Source organism: Candoia aspera, chromosome 1 (genome assembly GCF_035149785.1).
Source record: "Candoia aspera isolate rCanAsp1 chromosome 1, rCanAsp1.hap2, whole genome shotgun sequence".
Taxonomy (NCBI): Eukaryota; Metazoa; Chordata; class Lepidosauria; order Squamata; family Boidae; genus Candoia; species Candoia aspera.
Window position 1 is genome coordinate 193,907,298 of NC_086153.1, and position 20,917 is coordinate 193,928,214.

The window sequence follows — 20,917 nt, forward strand, 5'->3', positions numbered from 1 at the left end:
GGAATGTTGAGATCATCAGCTGATAGAGGATGGAAAGCTGGGGTTTCTCTAGGTTGCAGTTTCCTTGTTAGAACTACCCTTGGGTTGTGCTGTGAACTGGTGAGGAGCTTTCTATTCTTTGGCTGAGATGGGCTTGCAGAGGGCTTTGTCTGGAGCAGGGAGGGTTATTCTGGGTCTGATGGAATTAGGTGAAGGAATGAACTGGGCTTTGACCCTGGACATAACTAAAAGATGGGGGAAGGGTGGGTGCAGTCTCCATTTTGTTTGTTAAGATTCATTACATCCACTACAATTAGGTCTTAGAAGATGAGGAACATATCAGCAAACTGAGGTGTAATAAGACTAATACTGCATTGTATTCCTCTGACTCAGTGTTGGTTCAAGATTTATGTATTTATTTAATTTCTATAGCTGCCCCATCTCCCAGAGCCCATAAGTGACTCTGGGTGGAAAGATGCCTTTGTACTATAAAACCAGAAGGAATCTTCACAGTATAATCAATGCTACTTTCTCCGTTTTGTGCAAAGACCTTGCCTACAATGGGATGTGCCTAAGCTGACTTCAATATGGCTCGAATTATTGCTGATATCCAAAAAGAAAAAAGTGATGGAATACACGTATCTTAAAGACTGCTTCTGCAGATACAGAGGTGAGCCAACTGGCTACCATACAAAGCTCTGAGGGAAGTGCCTTAATGGAGAACACTACCAAAAGAGCTTATAGAGCATTTAGGCAGAATTGCTGGAACATCCTGAGGACAAACAGATACTACATTCTCAATGTTCATAGGCAAGGCTTAAGTCATCTAGGTGCAAGGATAGCAGATCCCAGGATACAATAGTGAGTCACTGTAGTTATGGCTTTCATTTTCTTGGTGTTTTTTCCCCTGGGGGATAAACCAGGGATCCATATTCAAACATCATCCTAAACTTGACTAATATCAAGTAATGAACAGCTCATTATATTAATTTTGATTTGCCTCAGGATATTGGAAAGGAGAAGACCTGAGGGAAGACATAAAGCATGCTTAAGATTCCGACAGTCTGCAATTTGCCAGTGATACAAACAGGTTCACTGACAAAATATTGAAATAGCTCAGAAGAAGTTGATAATTATTTCTATGTACTAAAAATCCAAAGGAAGGCAAGGTCTTGGATGGATATAATATTGACTTAGCTAAAGAGGTCAATCAAAATAATAACTTCACTATTTCTTTTTTAAAGATAGGTGTTTCATAAAGCAGAGGCAACCCCAGGAGCCTGAGAACAAGTAAGTTATTTAAACAAAAAAGACAGTGTCATAGATGTTAGGATTAGTGGACGAAGCTAACCCCTTGCTCCATATTGATTAGGGTTTTCAGTTTGTCTTCCTCTGCACTGATTACTTTTATTGAACCTAAATGATACAAGTGGTTTTGGTAGGAAAGACCGAGGGACAATCAAGTGTCAATCCCCACCCACCCATGCCATATACCCATTTCAACAGATCTACTCAGCTTTGGAGAAATTTTACAGGACCCCAAATTATGCCTTCCTGAGAAGCTCCTATGGTAGATAGGACTCAACACTGGACTTTGAGGAAAGTCTCAACGGCAGTAGATATGGCACAGCTGAGCCTGCGTATAACTAAATGCCAGTTTCTGAAAGGTCTGAATAGCAGCTGGGACTATTGTTTATGGGCTCTGGGAGACTTTCCAAAAGTGCTGCAATGGTACAAGCATAACCAACAGTCACTGAGTTTTACTCAAGGATTTGGAGATATTCATTTAGGTCCTTGACAGGGTCAAAGAGGGGACTGAAATGGAGGGGGGGAGGACACTCAAAGGAAATGGAACAAGGCAAGCAAGCTTTCAGACATAATATATATTTTTCAATTATAATTATACAATTGAGACATAAGAAAGCTTAAATCAGAAATAAACGCTTTGGGAGATAAATAGCTTCAGGACTAGAACCAGAGAGTGAAAATAGGAAAGATTTTATCTTGGACAAGAGACAGAGAAGACCTGAAAGAAGACGGTGAATTCAAAGACCTTTCATAATGTGAAATCCTGCCTTTTTTGGAAAAGGAAAAAGGCAACTAATTCTTGGCTATCTCTTCACAATGTAACATTTTCCATTTATTGAGTGGATTCTCCATTGAAGGAATATGATTCTCGGTTTGGATAACATTTAAGTAGGAACATACAATAGAAAAATATTTTGTAAAGTTATAAAGCCTGATATTTAAAATGTTATTTTTTCTTTTTTTCATTCACAATTTTTATTTTTAATCATGGATATAGTTTATCACAGTAACTCTCTCCATTTATGTATATTTAAAAAGCCCTTACGCATCCATGTGTACCTAAAACGAGAAGGTGATCTCTGCACATAGTTGCAACATAAGGCACTGTTTGCTTCCATATGTGGAAACTACGTCAGCTAAATCTTTCTTGACCCTGAGCCAGAAGCCTAGTTCCAGACCAGAACTGCAGAGAGACTGAAACTTCAGCAGTTCCCTTTCCCCATTTTCTCCCTTTTACTTCTGCACTACCCAGAGTGATTGAAACTTAAGAGGATGTCAGGAAGAAGCTGATCCAACAATTACTGTATTCAAAAGGCTGCTTCTTGTTCTGAGAATTCCTGGTTTAGAAAACTGAAAGCATATTTATGCCAGGATTCATTCTTCCCTCCTATCTTTACTGCATATATTAAGATAAATACTGATTTATATGTTATAAATGTAGAACATGTGGAAAAAATGTGATAGCCATTACTGGTTCAACCACACAGATTTAGAAAGATGCAAATCATCTTCTCAGGAACAACCTGTTCTATACAAGTAAATTCACATATTAAGCTAGCCTATTTTCAGAAGTTGCTATCTACACTATGATTTCTAATGTTGACAAAATTAGTTCAAAAAGAGCAGTAATAACGATTTTCTTAGTGGAGGCATTTTCAGCATAAATGATAATATTCAATCAATTTGTTAGCAAAGACAAACACGATGAGACTCATGGTATCTTAATTTCTGTCACATAAGATTATACTTTATTTTATTCTGAAGAAGTCTCACCTCATCTGAAGAGTCACCTTGCCCTGAAGCTGGTGTAGCACCTGCAAAACCTTGTGAAATTAAAAATTAAAATATCCTTTGTAATTCACACAAACTGGAAAAATATTTTAAAACAAACCTACAGTTCTTCTTCCATATAAACCTACATTAATTCTTTAGAATCTGAAATTAAAGTCTAGCTGGAAAATGCTAAATCCTTAAGTGATACTTGTGATTTGGTACTATCTCTAGCTACCGCTGAAATGTCATCTTGGCACAATTATTATTTGTAATTCTGAATGCTATATTTTCTGAAGTTATCAGAAAGGGGTCCTAATATTTCTACATAATTTAAACTGGTATTTAAGAATGCAGAATTTATTCCCCAATTTTGAAAGATGAATAAGGATTTTGATATACTCTTTGCTCCCTATATTTTTGCAGTTTCAAGAACATTTCATAAGCTACTTTAGAAGTTCTATATGTTAACATATCTAATAAATCAAAGTTGGGAATTCTTCAAAATTAAAAGCTTTTTTTTTTTTTACACAAACCTTGAACTACTGAAGCGCTAGCTCCAGCGGCTTGATCCTGCATTCCACATGCAAGCTTATCTTCGGGAAATGTCAGTCCAGAACCTTTCAAAGCTACAAGGTATTTTTCATGGCTTTTCTTTGTACATGTATTTTCTCCACCACCTTAAATATATTTCAAAGATACAAGTTCACTCCAAGGACCAATCCTTACAGAATGATACAGGCTAAAAAGTTTGGCTAACAGACAACATTATAATAAATGGTCCATGAATAAGTAGTCCACAGAAACTGTTGACTATTAAAAGAAATTATGCAGTATTATTCATTTGAGGCATGGAATTGCTGCATATACCTTCAAATAATGCTTTCTATTCATAAATATTATATTTTCCAGCATTTAGACTGCAATGCTTGGTTAGGAAGAAATTTGATTCCTCTGTGGATAGCACAGTCAGCCACAGTAAGTCAAGTAAGGGACTGGGGTCAAAGACCTCTATGAGATGCAAATAGACCAGAACTAAAAATCAGCCAGACTATAGCCTATCCATCCTTTCACTGTTTTGTGACTTTTAAATTAATTATCAAAGATCGAGCATTTCTGCATGATACCACTCCAAAATGGGAACTGTAAACTTGGCTCTTGAAATTAAGACCAATATACCAGCATGGTGATATCTTCACCAGCGCAAATTCTATTTAATTGTTTAATTTGGTTTGGGGAATGCTATTTTCTTGTTCAGCCCTAGAATGCTGTTAAAGAACATTTTTATAATCAGGAAAGGCTTTATATAAATTATATCACAGGTAATAGAGGAAATCCTAACTAAACTTGCAAAATACTGAAGTTCTGCTATCAAGATGGACTCTAAGGATGGACTTTTAAATATATATTTTTTTTTATTTGAATTATCACCTTCAGCTGGCACATATGTAAAAATATCAAATTATTTTCATGCAATTTGTCACTTGCTGCTCAACTGGGTAAGTAATGAATTACAGCAGAGGAAGCATTGTTGACCCTGTCTTTCCATCCCTTCATATGTACTTATCAAATTCTTAGCGTATTGGCTACACTCCCACATTGCACTAAGGCATGGTTTGCTAACCATAATTTCCTGAATAAACTACAATGGCTTAGTTTACCCATTAAGCCATTATCCATGATATGCCAATCAGAATGTCTGGGTTATTCAACACCCTTAAGCCAAAACAAAATTATGGCTTAGTGCAATATGTGAAACTAGGTCACTACTTTTGCTCCTATCTTCATGGACCTTTAAAGATGCAACTGTTAGTTAGAGCAGAAAAAAGAACATATAATGTTATAGGGGATACAATGACACATTTACTAGAGATCTAGGGAAAAGAACAGAAGGAATATGCTGCATATATTCTCTATTTAAGAGTTTGAATTATGCTCTTCAGAACAAATGTTTGTGGAAGGCAGCTTACAAATTTTTTTAAGAATCAGTATGTAAAGTATCTAAACTATATTACCAATATAAACAAAATACTAAAAGCAACTAAAATATATAATATTTTTCAACAATTAAAATAGCAGAAACTGAAATCAGTAAGGCTTAGAGAGATCAATAGTATGTGCAGTTCATAGCAAGGTAAAGCCTGCTCCTCTTTTAGCAGATACCCTGATCCTAAAGCATAAAGACAAGATTAATAATGAACACTCCTTCAAGCAAAATAAAACAACAACTCACCAGAACTAAGACTTTTATAGTACTGCTGATTGGTCAAAACCTGAGTAAGGACTGAACGCATTGCTCCTCCCATTTTTGTCAGATCTTCCAGAAATGAAATGTGGGGTTCCAACATCTGAAGAACTTTGTGAAGTTCTTTTTCTGATGGCAAATCAAGAACTGAAAGAAGCCAAGCAAGTAATTTGCAGGAAATCGGGTAAATGATTCTAATTGTTTAATAACTGCTGACTGATTATTATTTTGCCAAGCATAGCACCCCATTCCTACAACCATAGCTTTACACCACATAGCATAACAATTCCAAGCATAAATTTGCTCATCAAGAATTTCTTCAATAGAAATCTCTTAGTACTAAAGGGCTTACGAGATACCATTTTTAGATATTTATTTTATTTTCTATTCACATTTTTCTTTTGGGTTGCCATTACAGGATCACAGTTCCTCTTCGCAAAGCACATACAATCTGAGTTGGTAACCACGCTCACTACTGTCAGTTTTCTGAATAACAGTACTGATGTTGCTACTTGTTTTACCCCTTGTATGCTTCAGTGAAAGTCTTTAGTCACTGAGCCATTCTTGGGAACCAACAGTCTATTAGGGTATGCGCAGCTGAGGTAGCAAGTGAATTTTCAAAGCTGACAGTTAATGGGCATAAGGAGGCAGGGCTGATGTGGTGAGCAGACTCTCGTCAACTGTCTAGCATGCATAGGGAGGCAGAGCTAAAATGGTAAACCAACTCTTGCCAGCTGACAGTTGGTATGCATAGGGAGGTAGGGCTAAAGAGGCAACTGGATACTGGCCTGGGAATGTGGGGAGACCAGCATATCACCTGGTGAAATTGAACCACACTTTGAAAATCAGTTAATTACTTCATAATTTTAATGCTTTTATGTGACAAGAACCAGTAACATCACTCCAAGTGGTTTTGGATAACACAGATTATTTTCATGTAGTACAGTCTGGATTCCTACTTAGTTTGGGGACAGAATTAATTCTGTTCATTTGTGAATCTTTTATATCAAGGAATGGATAGGCAATACAATTCAAATATGAACTGTATGTTGTTTCAGAACAATTATGTTCAGGTGTGGAATTATGTGAAAAAAAGATTTATTAAGATGGGATAAACTTCAACTATCATTGCTGGAAAGGATTTCAGTGATTAAGATGAATGTTTTACCTAGGATGTTATTTTTATTTCAGACAATACCAGTTCTGACAACGGATGTACCATTTAAACAACAGCAAAAAGATATCTCTAAATTTATATGGAAAAGGAAAAAACCAACAATTAAATATAAATTGCTACAAGATGCTAAAGAACAAGGGGGGTTAGGATTACCTGATTTGAAATTTTATTTTGATGCTTGTTGTTTGCTTTGGATGGAAGAGTGGGTGACCTTGAGGAATAAGAAATTATTGGAATTGGAGGGGCATGATTTGAGATTCAGGTGGCATGCTTATTTATGATACAATAAAGTTAAAGTTAATATGGATTTTGAAAACCATTTTGTTAGACGTGCCATACTAAGTGTTTGGAGTAAATACAAAACAAGACTGTCTCCCAATGTACCTCTACGGTTATCACCCCAAGCAGCTTTTTTTAGAAGAGAGATGACTGTGAAACCATCTTGGTTGGCGTACGCTGAGTTATTAACCTTTGTGGAAGGAGAGCCTAAGCTGGAAACAAGAGAACTATTAGAAATGGAAGGTTTCGCTTGTCACTGGTTTACTTCTGCACAACTGACAGAACAATTCAACTTGGATAAGACGACTTATTTTGTTAATGAAAAAGCCCAATTTGAAGTGGACATATGTACTAATAATGAGCATGTATAAAGATGGATAAAGTATAATTGCAAATGAACTTGGAGGATGAATATGTTAAAGACTGTATGATCAAATGGGCAAAAAATTTTGGATACAATATGCTTGATCAATGGGAGAATATGTGGAACAAAGGCTTGAAATTTACACTGAATTACAACTTGAAAGAGAACTTTTGTAAGGTGATGTACCGTTGGTATTTAACACCTGGTAAGTTGTCGAAGATGTATAAAGGGGTATCAAATGTATGTTGGAAATGTTCCCACAGTGAAGGTACTTTTTACCACCTTTGGTGGACTTGTAAGAAAGCTAAGAAATATTGGGAGCAGGTATGTATTATAATCCAGAAGATCCTTCAGATGAATGTACAACTGAAACTAGAACTTTTTCTTTTGGGTTTGATGGATAAACAACTTGAAACAAAATCTGGGACTTCGTTGTTGCATATGACAACGGCAGCAAGACTTTTGCATGTGCAAATACAGAAGGATACACAAATTCCCATAGTGGGAGAATGGATGGCGAAATTAATGGAACTGGCAGAGATGGCGAAACTGACAGCATTGGTTAGAGAAAATGATTTGGCTGGATTGATTTCTACGTGGAAACTGCTTTTGGACTTTCTGCTTGTAACCGAAAAAAATGAAGTTTTGATTTTGGGTTTTGATGATTAGATTGTTATAGTGTATAGAAATAATGTTTATCAAGGTCAGAATTAGAGTAAGATGTTAATGTATTATGTATTTGTATCTGTGCTGGAGGAGGTCGGAAGTCACTTTGTATTCCTGTGTAGTTAATCTTTTTTCTTTTAGTTTTTCTTCAATCTTTTTCTACATCTTTTATTTTATCTATATTTTGAAATTTCAATAAAGTTTTTTTAAAAAAAGGAATGGACAGGCAATACAATCCTATTAGTTCCTTGGACCTCAGTGGCTTCTGGGCTATCTCAATATTCTGTTTTGTCCTCATATTTTGCATCATCTCCATGAAGCAATTCACAGAAACCACCAGGAATTTTAAAGTAACACTGATATGCAGATGACATGCATTTTCAGAGAGGTCCCAAGAAGATTGTAGCAGAATTAGTCACAATAAACTATTTTAGCTAAGTAATTGGCTGTTCCTTTCCTCCTAAATTCAGCATAGGGTTGTGGCTGCTCATTACTTTTACACCCAACCAGAAGACTCATTTTCCTGATATTTGACATTTTCAATTATCCAAGTATTTTTCCTTCTTTCACTCATCACTCAACTCAATAGATTGACTATAATCTAGTACTCATAGCTTGGCTTTTGCCATTCATATTTCATTAAGAAGGGCACTGTATACTAGCTCTAATGCATTTTTGTTTTTTTTAGAATTACTCTTCAAAACAATATAGAATACAAATCATCTCCTCTTCCATCTCAACATAGATGGAATTCAATTTTTTCTCCCAGTTCTTCAAAAAACACAGGAGTTGCTTAAACAGGATAGGGCAGAAGGAGAAATAGCTTCAAGGGACTCTACAGAATCCTGCTACATTAAATTCACTTACAATATATAATATACATACTTTTGTCATGCTTTGTCAAAACACCACTTACTTGCAAATCACGAATTACTTGAAACTAAACTTTCCTAGAAAATTGATTTTTTTTTACTGATTATCTGCCATCAAGTTGGTGTTGACACTTAGTGACCACATAGATATTCTCAATGATCATTGAAATAAAAAGGAATATAAAACCCCAACCCATCCAAACCAAACCAAACCAACCAATAAAACTAAATGTATTAGCAGTGTTAAGAATGTGACTTGTGAGATAACACACAAATATTGATATTAAATTTACCTGGCTCATTATAACCTTCTCTTAAGTACTGAATAAGACAGAAGATGAATTGTGGAAGAACTAGTTCTGACATTATCAACAAATCTTTTGGAACAGATGGAACTTCTGAGCTTGATTTTATTCGATGCCTTTTGCAAAACCTGTAAATAAAGTTATTCAAAATTAAATTTTCACAATTTTTTAAAAAAATATATTTATTTTTATTTATAGGTTGCATGACTCCCAAATGACTCTAGGAGGATTACGACTAAAACCCATTACACACACACACACACACACACACACGGCCAGAAAAGGAAAGTACAAAAAAGAAAAACAAAGCAAAGCAAGACCAGACCAAACAGACTGGGGGCTCCACAATCCCCACGTCCCCAGGGCCTGGGAGAACAACCAGGTCTTCAAGAATTTCCTGAATGCAAGAAAGGTGCTTGCATGTAGTTGTAAAACAACTCATAAACAAAAAGATGTCATACAGAAGGAAGTAGAGAACTGTTCTCTATTGCCACAAAATACAAAACTCCACACAATGGAGTTGCAGGAAAGCAGATTCTGATTTAATGTTAGGAAAAGGTTTTAACCATAACAACAAATTGAGAAGTGCAGCCAATTACAGTAATCAAAAAGATAGTGGCTCTCCTTCACTGGACATGTTCATCACTGGATGTGCTCAAATGGAGGGTAGAACTATCAAGGATATAAAACTGGATTTCTGCACTGAGCAAGGGATTGGTCTCAATGGCTTTAATGATCCCTTTTAATTCTATGATTCTAAGATTATTCACTGGACCTTAATGCTACACTTAAGCCAATCTTTATACTTGCATGAAATCACAGAAAAACCGAGTCTATTTATAACAACTTTTTAAATACTAACACGTCAATAAAAGCTGGTGTTCAAATTTTAATACAATGGTATTATTCAAACAGTCGCTTTTTTGTGCCATGGCTTCAGAAGGAATTGCTTCCTGAAAGAAGACTAGCCCCTTTTCTTAAGCAAGAAGTAAAAATAATTTTATTTCATCTGCTTTTCTTTTATTTCCAAAAAAATATTATATATCAAACCAATTAACAGAAAAAATGTATACATATAACATTGCAGTATACCACTAAAATCAATGTTTTTCAAAAGAAAAATACATGGAAAAGTATAAATCCTATAGGGTTTCTCAACCTCAGTAATTTTAAGATGTGTGGACTTCAACTTCCAGAATTCCTCCAGCCAACATGCTGGCTGGGAGAATTTTGGGAGTCAAAACTGAGTTCAACTCGAAGTTCCACACTGCTGTAGGGCAGGTTAATAAAAAAAGCTAAATCACTTCCTTGTCTGTTAGTAAGAAAAAAATTAATTAAATTTTTGACCAAAAAAACATACTGACAATCCATTGGGTATTGATTTCTCCTTACAGTGTTACACAAAGTTTCTTTTAACCAGCTCTCAAGCAGCCACTGCTCATAAGTACTGATTGATGCCATGCATATAACCAAGCAGAATTTATTTATTTATTTATATTTTATTTGTCATATTTCTCTACTGCCCATCTCACATACGACGACTCTGGGCAGCTTACAGATGATAAAAATGACCAATTGCTAAAAACACTACAATATAAATATAAATATAAAAATACAAAATATATGCATCTTTGACACAACAAAGCCCTCCCCCTGGCCAAAGCTGGCACCTGAATCCAAACAGGTCAGTGCAACCCCACTCAGAGTCTCCAGTTCCAGGACCCATGGGGACCCAAATCCATAGCCACTCAAAACCTGGAAGAGTTGAGCTGAAGCCTGGTCTTCCTCATCCAGACCCCGACACTGGGGCAGAATTTTGACATCTTTGCTTGGGGGGCAGAGGCAGAGACATACAGTACAATTGGGAATCATCAGAATACTGATGATACTGTACCCTGTGCTGATGATTTCTTTCAGAGGCTTCATGTATACGTTCAAAAGGAAAGGGGAGAGCCCTACAGCACCCCACAAAGCAAGGGCCTAGGACTAGACCAACACAACGGCAACTGGAACTGGTCCTGGAGGAAGGAGGAGAACCACTGCAAAGAGTGCCCCCCACTCCCAACTGCCCATCTGGTCCAGAATGTTACCATGGTTAATGGTATTGAAAGCCATTGAGAGATGAAAGTGGACTAGGATGGATGCACTACCTTGATCCTGAGCCCATCACAGGTCATCCAGAAATGCAACCAAAGCTGTCTCAGTACTGTTATCAAACAATTGTTTTTATATAATTGTTTCCCTCCCACTACAAACAATGAAAAGGAAATAATTTAGATGAATCAAATGGGTAGTCTAAAATTCCTGCTGGTCTAAGGATGTGGAAAAGAGTTGGAAGGTAGCTTTAAGAACCTTAGCTGGACTCAGTTTCTGACCACCCTCCCACAATATCCTGAGAAGATGAATTCTCAGCCCAGGCAGAACAGGTGGGCAGATTCTACCTGAATTAGAAGATCCTGAGGTAACAAGGTCCCAAGCCATAATGACCTTTGTAAGTGATAACTAGAACTTTATATTGGACCCAGAAGCCAAATGATAACCAGAAGAGCTCTCACAGTATTAAAGCTACTATATTCTGCTAGACTGGACCTGAGTAGTTAACAAGGGAGTAGCTGTATTTTGTACCAACTGTGGCTTCCAAAACATCTTGATATGCCACCTCATGTAGAGCAAATTGAGGTGATCCAAATACGAGATTACAGTACAAAGGCATGGGTAACTATTGCCAGAGCCTCCTAATTCAAAAAAGTTCACAACTGGTGCACTAGCCAAATATGGGAAAGGCTTTCCTGGCCATGGCTTCCTCCTGGAACTGTGGAACTATTTGAACTGGAAATGTGAGCTCAGGACGATCCGTGAGTTGTGCATCTGCTCATTCAGGGGTAATGGCACTCTACCAAGAGTTAAAGATGGAGCACTTCTGGAACCAGAGGGTATCTAAACATTCTAAGCATTTCCATTTTGCTGGAAGTCATCCTAAACCTGTTGTGCCCCATCCAGTCCCTAACAGCCTCTCCATGCCAGGACTTCTACCATATCACCTGCTCAGCCCAGCATAAACAATATACAGTTTGGTATCTCTGAATACTGTTGATACCTCATCCAGAATTAATGGATGACTCTCTCAGAGGTTCTATGTAGACGTTAAAGGGGATGAAGGAGAGGGCCAAGATCATATTGGAGTGCCCAAAGGCCTGACCTCTCCTCCCCAGAAACACCAATTAGAACTTGCATAGGGCAGGAAGGAGAAGGGTATGTAAGAGGCTTTGAATAGTATTTCTATACAGATAGCTGTGTCTTGCAACACATTCCTGAAATTCTTTGATTACAGCTTCCTACTTCTTTAACAAATACCATGTATCAGAAGTTCTTTAAATATGTGTGAGTTTGCCTAAATGATTCAGTCCTGCCTGTGGGATGAAGTCTGATGGATCATGAAGTAGGGACACACAATTGCCTCTTTCAAGGCTAGTGGCATCAACCCAGCCCGTTCCTTCACTACAGACTGAAGAAGTTCAAAGGGACAAGAATCAAACCTACAGTTGTAGAACTCATCTCACAGAGAACTCTGCTCACTTCTTCAGAGTTCATAGAATGAATCTGCAACTCACACCAACTGAAAGATGCACACTGAAGATGACTCCACACAGCACACTGCTAGCCGTCTCTTTTAGATCCTGAAAAAATCATTGAATAAGGCTCACACCAGAAGACACTCCACATAGTTTTATCAGCTCCCTGCATCATCTGAACTCCAGTGAGAGTCATCCACCAACTCTCTCAAGGCCCCACCCTTCATTAACGCTATTGCCATAGTCCACCAACCTTCAAGATGGCAAATAATGAAGTTGCTGATCCCAGTCCATGACCCAAGTAAGTCAAACAGAGTGAATTTTATCTGACATCACACACACTAATAGCAGTTACATATATAGTTACTCTTGCTAGCAGTAGACCACACAGCACAGATAGATCAGAAGAAGAGTATTTTTCCCTGGTCAACACCCCATTGTTTGCTGGGGTTTTTTTTGGTGAAGATTCCTGTAGGGAAGCTAGACTTCACATGGGTGGTTGATTGCATGGCCTTTCAAATAAAAGCAGGTGAAATGATGGATGCAATGTCAGATATGTATGTTGATGCACATGCACTATTTCTTTAAGTTCCTGCTAATGCAACCAGTACTAATACACACTGGTTTGCTTCTTAGGTATGTGAGTAGTATAACATATTCTGTGCATGTTCTTGATTCCTGTTGAGGTTAAAATTTAGGATGCTGTCATGAGTGCCGTTGAGCTAAAGTCATCAGCGCAATGGCACACATGACAATGACAAGGAAATAAGTGAAGGGGCACAAGTTAAGTAGCCATCAACCCACAACGACTAACGGCTAACAAACAATAGCTAAACGGATCACGGAGCCACCCAAGCCATCAGCGGCAATACAACGGGGATCGCCCAGCTGAAAGCAATCAGCAGAAGAATGGAAACCTGAGGATGGGCGATCCTGGAAACCCTCAACCAACGGCAGGGCAACGCATGGGACTAAGGGGGGTGACGTGACCGTGAGCGAGGGGGCGCTGACCGGCGCGGGGTATTTAAACCCCGCACCGGCGCGCTCCTGTCACTCTCAGCTTTTTTCTACCAACGTTGTACCTGCCCTGAAATAAACCAGAACCTGATTTGCAAACCAGTGTCTGAACGTTATTCAGAGGTAGGCAGCGCATGACATAAAGCTGAGAGTCATAAACTCAGCCTCGCCGAGCCCCACCGGACGACAACGAGCCGCGGGAGGAGTAGACGGTGAGAAGACCAGCAAGATGAGGCCGGAACGACGCGGGCAAGGAGGGCGAGCCGCGCGGCAAGAGACAGAGGGGGACCGACCGAGGCCAGAGGCACCGCGGACTCCCGGAGCCATGGACGCCCACCCCACCCGACCCGAGCCTCAGCTCCAACCCCAAGGGGAGATGGCGACGGAGGCAACCCGACCGCGGGAGGGAGCAGCACGACTTCCGAAACCAGCGGAGGACCCCGCGCCCCACATCGCACCCCAGCAACAGGCGTGGAGCGACAGCCCCACGGTGCTCAACACGGAGGAGGACGACGGAGACACCCATCAGACGGAGGAGGAAGCGGACCCGCGGCGGAGGGACGATGAACCCCACCGGCAACCCACCCCCGAGGACGCGCCAACGGAACCGGCCCCAGCGGCGGCGCGGGCTGTGGACGAGGAGGCACGAGCTGAACTCGCGGCCATGCGGGCTCAGCTGACGGAACTCCGGACCATGCTCCAGGCGCTCATGCCCCCCGCGCCACCCAACGACGTCCCCGCACAAGCCCACACCCCGAGCGAAGCACCGAACCCACACGGGCCAGCGGAGAGCCAGCAGACGGCACAGGCGGCCGACACCACACCCCGGGAAGCGAGAGGCGGGGCCGCACAAAACGCCCGGGCCCCAAAGGACTTCCCCATCTTCTTCGATGGGACCCCCTCAAAACTCTCGTTTTTCGTGACCAACGCTAGGGGAATTCATGGGGAGGCACGGACACTCCTATGACTCCGAGGCCGACAAGATCGCCGCCGTGGCGATCAAACTCCAAGACAGGGCGGCGGACTGGTACGTCCAACTGTACGAGTCCAGCTCCCCCGCCCTCGCCACCTTCCCTGTTTTCATCAAAGAGATGAAAAACTACTTCGAAGACCCCCTAGCTAAAGTACGGGCGAAAAGCGCACTCCAGAGACTTAAACAGGGCACACGCACGGTCCCTGACTACGCCCTGGAGTTCAAAGCCCTCGCGGGAAAGGTCTGCGACTGGTCTGAGACCACCCTGCTGGAAATCTTCAAAAGGGGGCTCAACCGCGACGTTCTCCAATGGGCCCTCTACCGCGACGACCCAGAAACGTTACACGGGTGGATCCACCTCGCGGGGAAAGCCGAACACGCGCACCGCACCTTCCTTATGACAACCACGGAAGACATAAACTATGCCGGGAAAAAGGTACCCGCACCACACGGGGGGATGGCCGGCCCCATATACCCAAAAAAGAAGTTCAACCGGGAGCCCTGCGGGAGGTGTGGCAAATTAGGGCACAAGACGGCGGATTGCTTCGCCAACCGACCGCCGACCAGCGCGCCCAAGCCCGCCCCGAAAATTAGCCCCAAACCACCCAACCCGGGGCCGCCCCCTCACCGCCGAATGACCGTGGCCACAGCGACACCGGAAGAGGGCTGGGACGCTTACTGGGGGGAAGAGGACAATACCGACCCCGACCAGCCGGCGGGAAATGCTCCCCGCTTGCTCTGAGACGCGTGGCGAGGCAGGCGGTGGGACAGCAACGCGGACCACCTCAACGAAACGACAAAAGCTCCGTAATATTGGCAGCAATTCAACTCTCTGCCGGCAACGGAGCCACCACGGCCGCGGCACTAGTGGACTCGGGGTGCTCAAAAAACCTCATCCACCCCGACCTAGTCGCCAAACTCGACCTCCGCTGCTTCCCCCTCCCCACGCCGCTGGCATTCCACCAGCTGGACGGCTCTACAGCGGGAGGGAAACCAGCCACGCTACAAACCGAGCCGGTCACCCTGCAAATGGGCACTCACACCGAGCGCACATCGTTCGTAGTCACGCCCATCGGACGGCCCATTGCAGTCCTGGGGATGCCATGGCTCGCGAAAAACAACCCGCGGATCAACTGGGCGACCCGCACCTTCACATTCGGCGACGGCGAGTATCGAGCACCAGTACCAGCTGGCAAAAGCAACCCCACGGTAGGACGAGCGGAGGCGACCACACAAGACAACGCCGCTACCACAGCAGACCTACCAGAACAATACGCCGACTTCTCCGAGGTCTTCGGAGAGGCAGAGGCAGACCAACTACCCCCCCACCGCAAGACGGATTGCCGGATCGACCTACTGCCCGACGTCCCCCTACCTAGACCAAAGATCTATTCGATGACCCCGAAGGAGATGGCAACCCTCCGGGAGTTCATCGATAAAAACCTAGACAGGGGATTCATAGAGCCAGCATGCTCACCGGTCGGAGCCCCCGTCTTATTCCGGGAGAAGAAAGACGGGACCCTACGGCTCTGCACCGACTACCGGGGCCTAAACGCGGCTTCCCTGTCCAACAAATACCCCTTACCCCTGGTGAAGGACATGCTCGCCCACCTGTCCACGGGCAAAGTCTTTTCCAAATTGGACCTTCGCGAGGCGTACTATCGCATCCGAATCAGGGAGGGGGACGAATGGAAGACGGCGTTTAACTGCCCCCTAGGCGCTTTCCAGTACAAGGTACTGCCCTTCGGACTCGCGGGGGCCCCTGGGGTGTTCATGCAGCTCATCAATGAGGTACTGCATGAACATCTGTTTAAAGGGGTCCTGGTCTACATCGACGACGTCCTCATTTACACAAAAACACACGAGGAACACGTAACCTTAGTCAGGCAAGTCCTCGACAAGCTCAGAAGGGCGCAGCTCTATGCAAAGCCTACAAAGTGCGAGTTTCACAAAGAGCGCCTAGACTATTTGGGGTATCGAATCTCCGGGGACGGCATCGAAATGGACCCCGCAAAAGTCGAAGCGGTGCTAAACTGGGAGAGGCCCCGCAACAGACGGCAACTACAGAGCTTCCTGGGATTCGCGAATTTCTACAGGTCATTCGCCCGGGGGTTCGCTGAGATAGCCCTCCCCTTAACGGACCTCCTCAAAACCAAAGGGGTGGGGGACACCCGACGCGCCAAGAACCCAGGCACAGTGCTGAATTGGACTCCCGCGTGCCAGACCGCATTCGACAAGCTGAAAGCGCTGTTCACGACGGAGCCAATCCTCGTGCACCCGGACCCAGAACGGCCGTTCGTGGTCCAAGCCGACGCCTCAGACTTCTCCCTGGGAGCCATCCTGCTACAAAAAGACTCCACGGGGCTCCTGAAACCATGCGCCTACCTGTCAAGGAAGTTCTCCGAGACAGAGAGGCGATGGCACGTCTGGGAGAAAGAAGCCTTCGCGGTGAAATCGGCACTAGAGACATGGCGACACCTACTCGAGGGAGCCACCCAACCATTCGAGGTCTGGACGGACCACCGGAACCTCGAGGCCCTACGAACGCCTAGACGCCTTAGCCCAAAACAGGTCCGATGGGCCCAATTCTTCAGCCGCTTTGATTTCCAGCTGAAGTTCATGCCGGGCAAGAAGAACTTCCTGGCCGACGCCCTCTCCCGGCTGCCCCAAGACGAAGAGCCCGCCCCAGACACCATTGGGACGGTCCTATCCGCCTCGCAACTGGGGATGGCCGTGACCACCCGAAGCGGCGCACGGAGGCAGCTCGACGCTACGGCGCAGCCGACGGCGGGACAACCGGCGACGGAAAGAAGCCAACCGCAACTACCAGGGGGAATGCGCACGGACCTCGCCGCCGCCCTCAAAACCGACCCCTGGTTCCTGGCAAACCCCGACAAGGTAACGATGGCGCAAGACCTGGCATGGGGGGAAGGCAGAATCTACGTCCCGGACTCGCAACGCCAGGCGATCTTGCATAGGTCACACGACGCCAAGCAAGCGGGACACTTTGGGTTCCTCAAGACCCTACACCTAACACGGCGCCAATTCTGGTGGCCCGCGCTCAGGCGAGACGTAAAAACCTACGTGGCGTCCTGCCCAACGTGCGCTAGGGCCAAACGGGCACCAGGCAAACCCGCGGGGCTATTGCAACGGGTGGCAGAACCCTCCCGCCCATGGGAGGAAATCTCTATGGATTTTATAGTGGACCTCCCACCCAGCCAGAAGAAAACGGCCATTTGGGTGGTGAAGGACTACTTCTCAAAGCAGGCCCACTTCATCCCCTGCACGTCGGTCCCATCCTCACAACAACTAGCCAAACTCTTCCTCATCCACGTGTACAGGCTACACGGATGTCCCGCACGTGTGGTGACCGACAGGGGCACACAGTTCACCTCCAAATTCTGGCGGGCCTTCCTGAAGCTGACGGGGACCCAACAGGCCCTATCTACGGCTTGGCATCCGCAGACGGACGGAGCCACTGAGGTTCTTAATGCCACCTTAGAGCAATTTATACGATCATATACGAACTACCACCAAGACGACTGGGCTGAACTGCTCCCGTTCGCCGAAGTCGCATACAACAACGCCGTCCACACGAGCACGGGGAAAACCCCGTTCGAAGTAGTCTCGGGGCGCGACTTCGTCCCCATACCGGAGCTACCTCAACCCCCGGAACCCCAGGTGGACGCCAGCGACTGGGGACGGAAGATCGCGGAAGCATGGCCAGTAATCACGGCGGCGCTGAAGGAGGCACAGGCTGCTTACAAAGAGCAGGCCGACAAGCACCGGCGCCAACAACCGACGTTCCAGGCGGGGGATATGGCCTATCTCTCCACCAAGTTCCTAAAGTCAACCCAACCCTCGAAAAAACTGGGGCCTAAGTACATCGGGCCGTTCCGAGTCACGCAAATAGTGAACCCGGTAGCAATACGCCTGGACCTGCCACACAACCTCCGGAGACTCCACCCGGTGTTCCATACCAGCCTCCTAAAACCGGCAACCACCTCCCGATGGCACCCAAGCACGCCACAGCCCGCACCGCTAATGATCGACGGGCAACACCACTTCGAGATAAGGGACATCCTCGACTCCCGCAAGCAACGAGGAACTCTACAATATCTGGTCAGGTGGAAACACTTCCCCCACCCGGAATGGGTGGCGGCGCACAACGTTAACGCGCCTGACCTGACCAGAGCATTTCACCGGGCATACCCCGACAAACCGCAACCAAGGTCAGCAAAACCAACCCCCCCCCGCAGGCCCCCCCGCCTCCCGTGCCCCAAGGGAAAGGGCCCCCCCCAAGCCCGCGACTTGGGTGGACCTTCCCCCCCCCGGGACTCACTCCCCCCGCCCCGGGCCCACGGGGTGGTGACAAACGATCGCCAGCACCCTCCCCCCGCCCCCCGGCCGCGGGGGAGTGGCAAGCAAGTCAACAGGGCAACCTGGGGGCAACGCCCAGGAGACACAACAAAGGCGACGCACTCTAAATAAGAAAAGAAGGGCCCTACCTGGAGCTGAGAAGCACCCGACCAGCCACGCCTCTCGCCTCGCCGAACTGAGCCAAACAAACAGGGTGTGGTTGGAGCATGCGCACGCCAGGTCAGAACCCGAGCATGCGCACCATGGACACACCCTGGGAAGGCACGTGGTAGAGGGAGGAGCAAAGGGAGGGGCGACAACTACTCCGGCGGGAACTTTGAAAAAAAAAAAAAAAAAAAATCTGGCGTTTTGACAGCTCCACGGGGAAAACCAAGAAAACCGGGGGAGAACACTATTCGAAAAGGGGGCAGTATGTCATGAGTGCCGTTGAGCTAAAGTCATCAGCGCAATGGCACACATGACAATGACAAGGAAATAAGTGAAGGGGCACAAGTTAAGTAGCCATCAACCCACAACGACTAACGGCTAACAAACAATAGCTAAACGGATCACGGAGCCACCCAAGCCATCAGCGGCAATACAACGGGGATCGCCCAGCTGAAAGCAATCAGCAGAAGAATGGAAACCTGAGGATGGGCGATCCTGGAAACCCTCAACCAACGGCAGGGCAACGCATGGGACTAAGGGGGGTGACGTGACCGTGAGCGAGGGGGCGCTGACCGGCGCGGGGTATTTAAACCCCGCACCGGCGCGCTCCTGTCACTCTCAGCTTTTTTCTACCAACGTTGTACCTGCCCTGAAATAAACCAGAACCTGATTTGCAAACCAGTGTCTGAACGTTATTCAGAGGTAGGCAGCGCATGACAGATGCACACTGTATGTCTTCACCAACAAAGACACTCTGAATGCTCCAAAACCAACAGGACAAAATAGCATGGCCAGCTAAACTCAGCAAGCCATCATCAATGAAGTTTCGGTGTTCTTTTTTTCCTAAAAAGTTTTATGTTAATGGCTTTGGTTGGCTCACTCTTTTTACATTTTTAACTTTGAAATGGAAACAATAACTCTGGTTGGCTCTTCAAAGTTTCTTACTCTAGCACTGTTCATTCATCCTCTTACACTCTGTGCATTACATTCTCTGTGCCCTTATATTTATGGGGGCTTCAAAGTGCAAAGTTCTCTTCCAAGACTTGTCCTGCTAAACTTAGATGGATATATTCAATCTGTTCATCTTCTTATGCATTTTGAAGCAGCCCATGGTCATTTTGCTGCAAAAGTATATTTCAATTTGTTGGTTTGAACTATCTATTGTAGTTCTTCTGTCCCTTTAGCACTTGAAGTACAAAAAGAAGAATTAGTTTGCAAGGATGTCCTCAGAACTTATGATTACCCTTTTATTCTGAATGTTATTAAGTACTGTCACATTAATGTAATTTACATTTAGAATGAGAATAGCAGCAGCTAGGTACAGTCCATGTTCTTGACTATCTGCAAAGTTAGGTATAGGGGTAAACAATCTAGATTTCAAAGAAGTTCATTTTAAAACATTTTTAAAGTAACCTTTTAATGGAATGGCTGGAATTAATTTAGTATTTGCTGCCAGGATGTCCTCCAGCCTTGGAGGAGGAAATTGACTGAAAACTTGTGTCTTGTGGGAAAAATAAAAAATACAGAGCCGAGCTATCATACCTCATATTTCTTTTAATTCAAATACCTATATCTTCAGGTCAAATGTTGCTCTAAACTCAAGGAATGCTAGGGCTTAGACTACCATATTTAGGCTGCAAAACTCTGCACAACTATTAATTGACAGCAAAAAGTTGAGTTTTCTGTATTTCTTTACTGCCTTTTAATGGTAATCCAAATTTTGCAACCCAAGAGGCATGTTCTGAATTCCACTCTTTCACATTGCCAAAATGTCTGAAATTGTTTTGGGTGGTGTTTTGGTCAAATCCAGAACAATAAAAAAATTCCAGGGTTTTGTTTTAGGCAAGCAGAATTTTTGGAATA

The 20,917-nt window shown here is 44.2% G+C and overlaps 1 protein-coding gene across 4 annotated transcripts in view; it reads right to left on the reverse strand.

The window, feature by feature from the left end:
* The window catches only part of UBR3 (ubiquitin protein ligase E3 component n-recognin 3), a 119,649-nt gene that overhangs the window by 95,032 nt on the left and 3,700 nt on the right, over positions 1 to 20,917 (reverse strand). For all 4 annotated transcript variants that reach the window (XM_063318210.1, XM_063318208.1, XM_063318207.1 and 1 more), the window contains exons 2-5: positions 8,954 to 9,093; positions 5,291 to 5,449; positions 3,594 to 3,737; positions 3,061 to 3,110 (exon numbers count right to left, since the gene is read on the reverse strand). In XM_063318210.1, the coding sequence (XP_063174280.1) occupies positions 3,061 to 3,110; positions 3,594 to 3,737; positions 5,291 to 5,449; positions 8,954 to 9,093 (493 nt within the window). The remainder of the gene's footprint in view (positions 1 to 3,060; positions 3,111 to 3,593; positions 3,738 to 5,290; positions 5,450 to 8,953; positions 9,094 to 20,917) is intronic.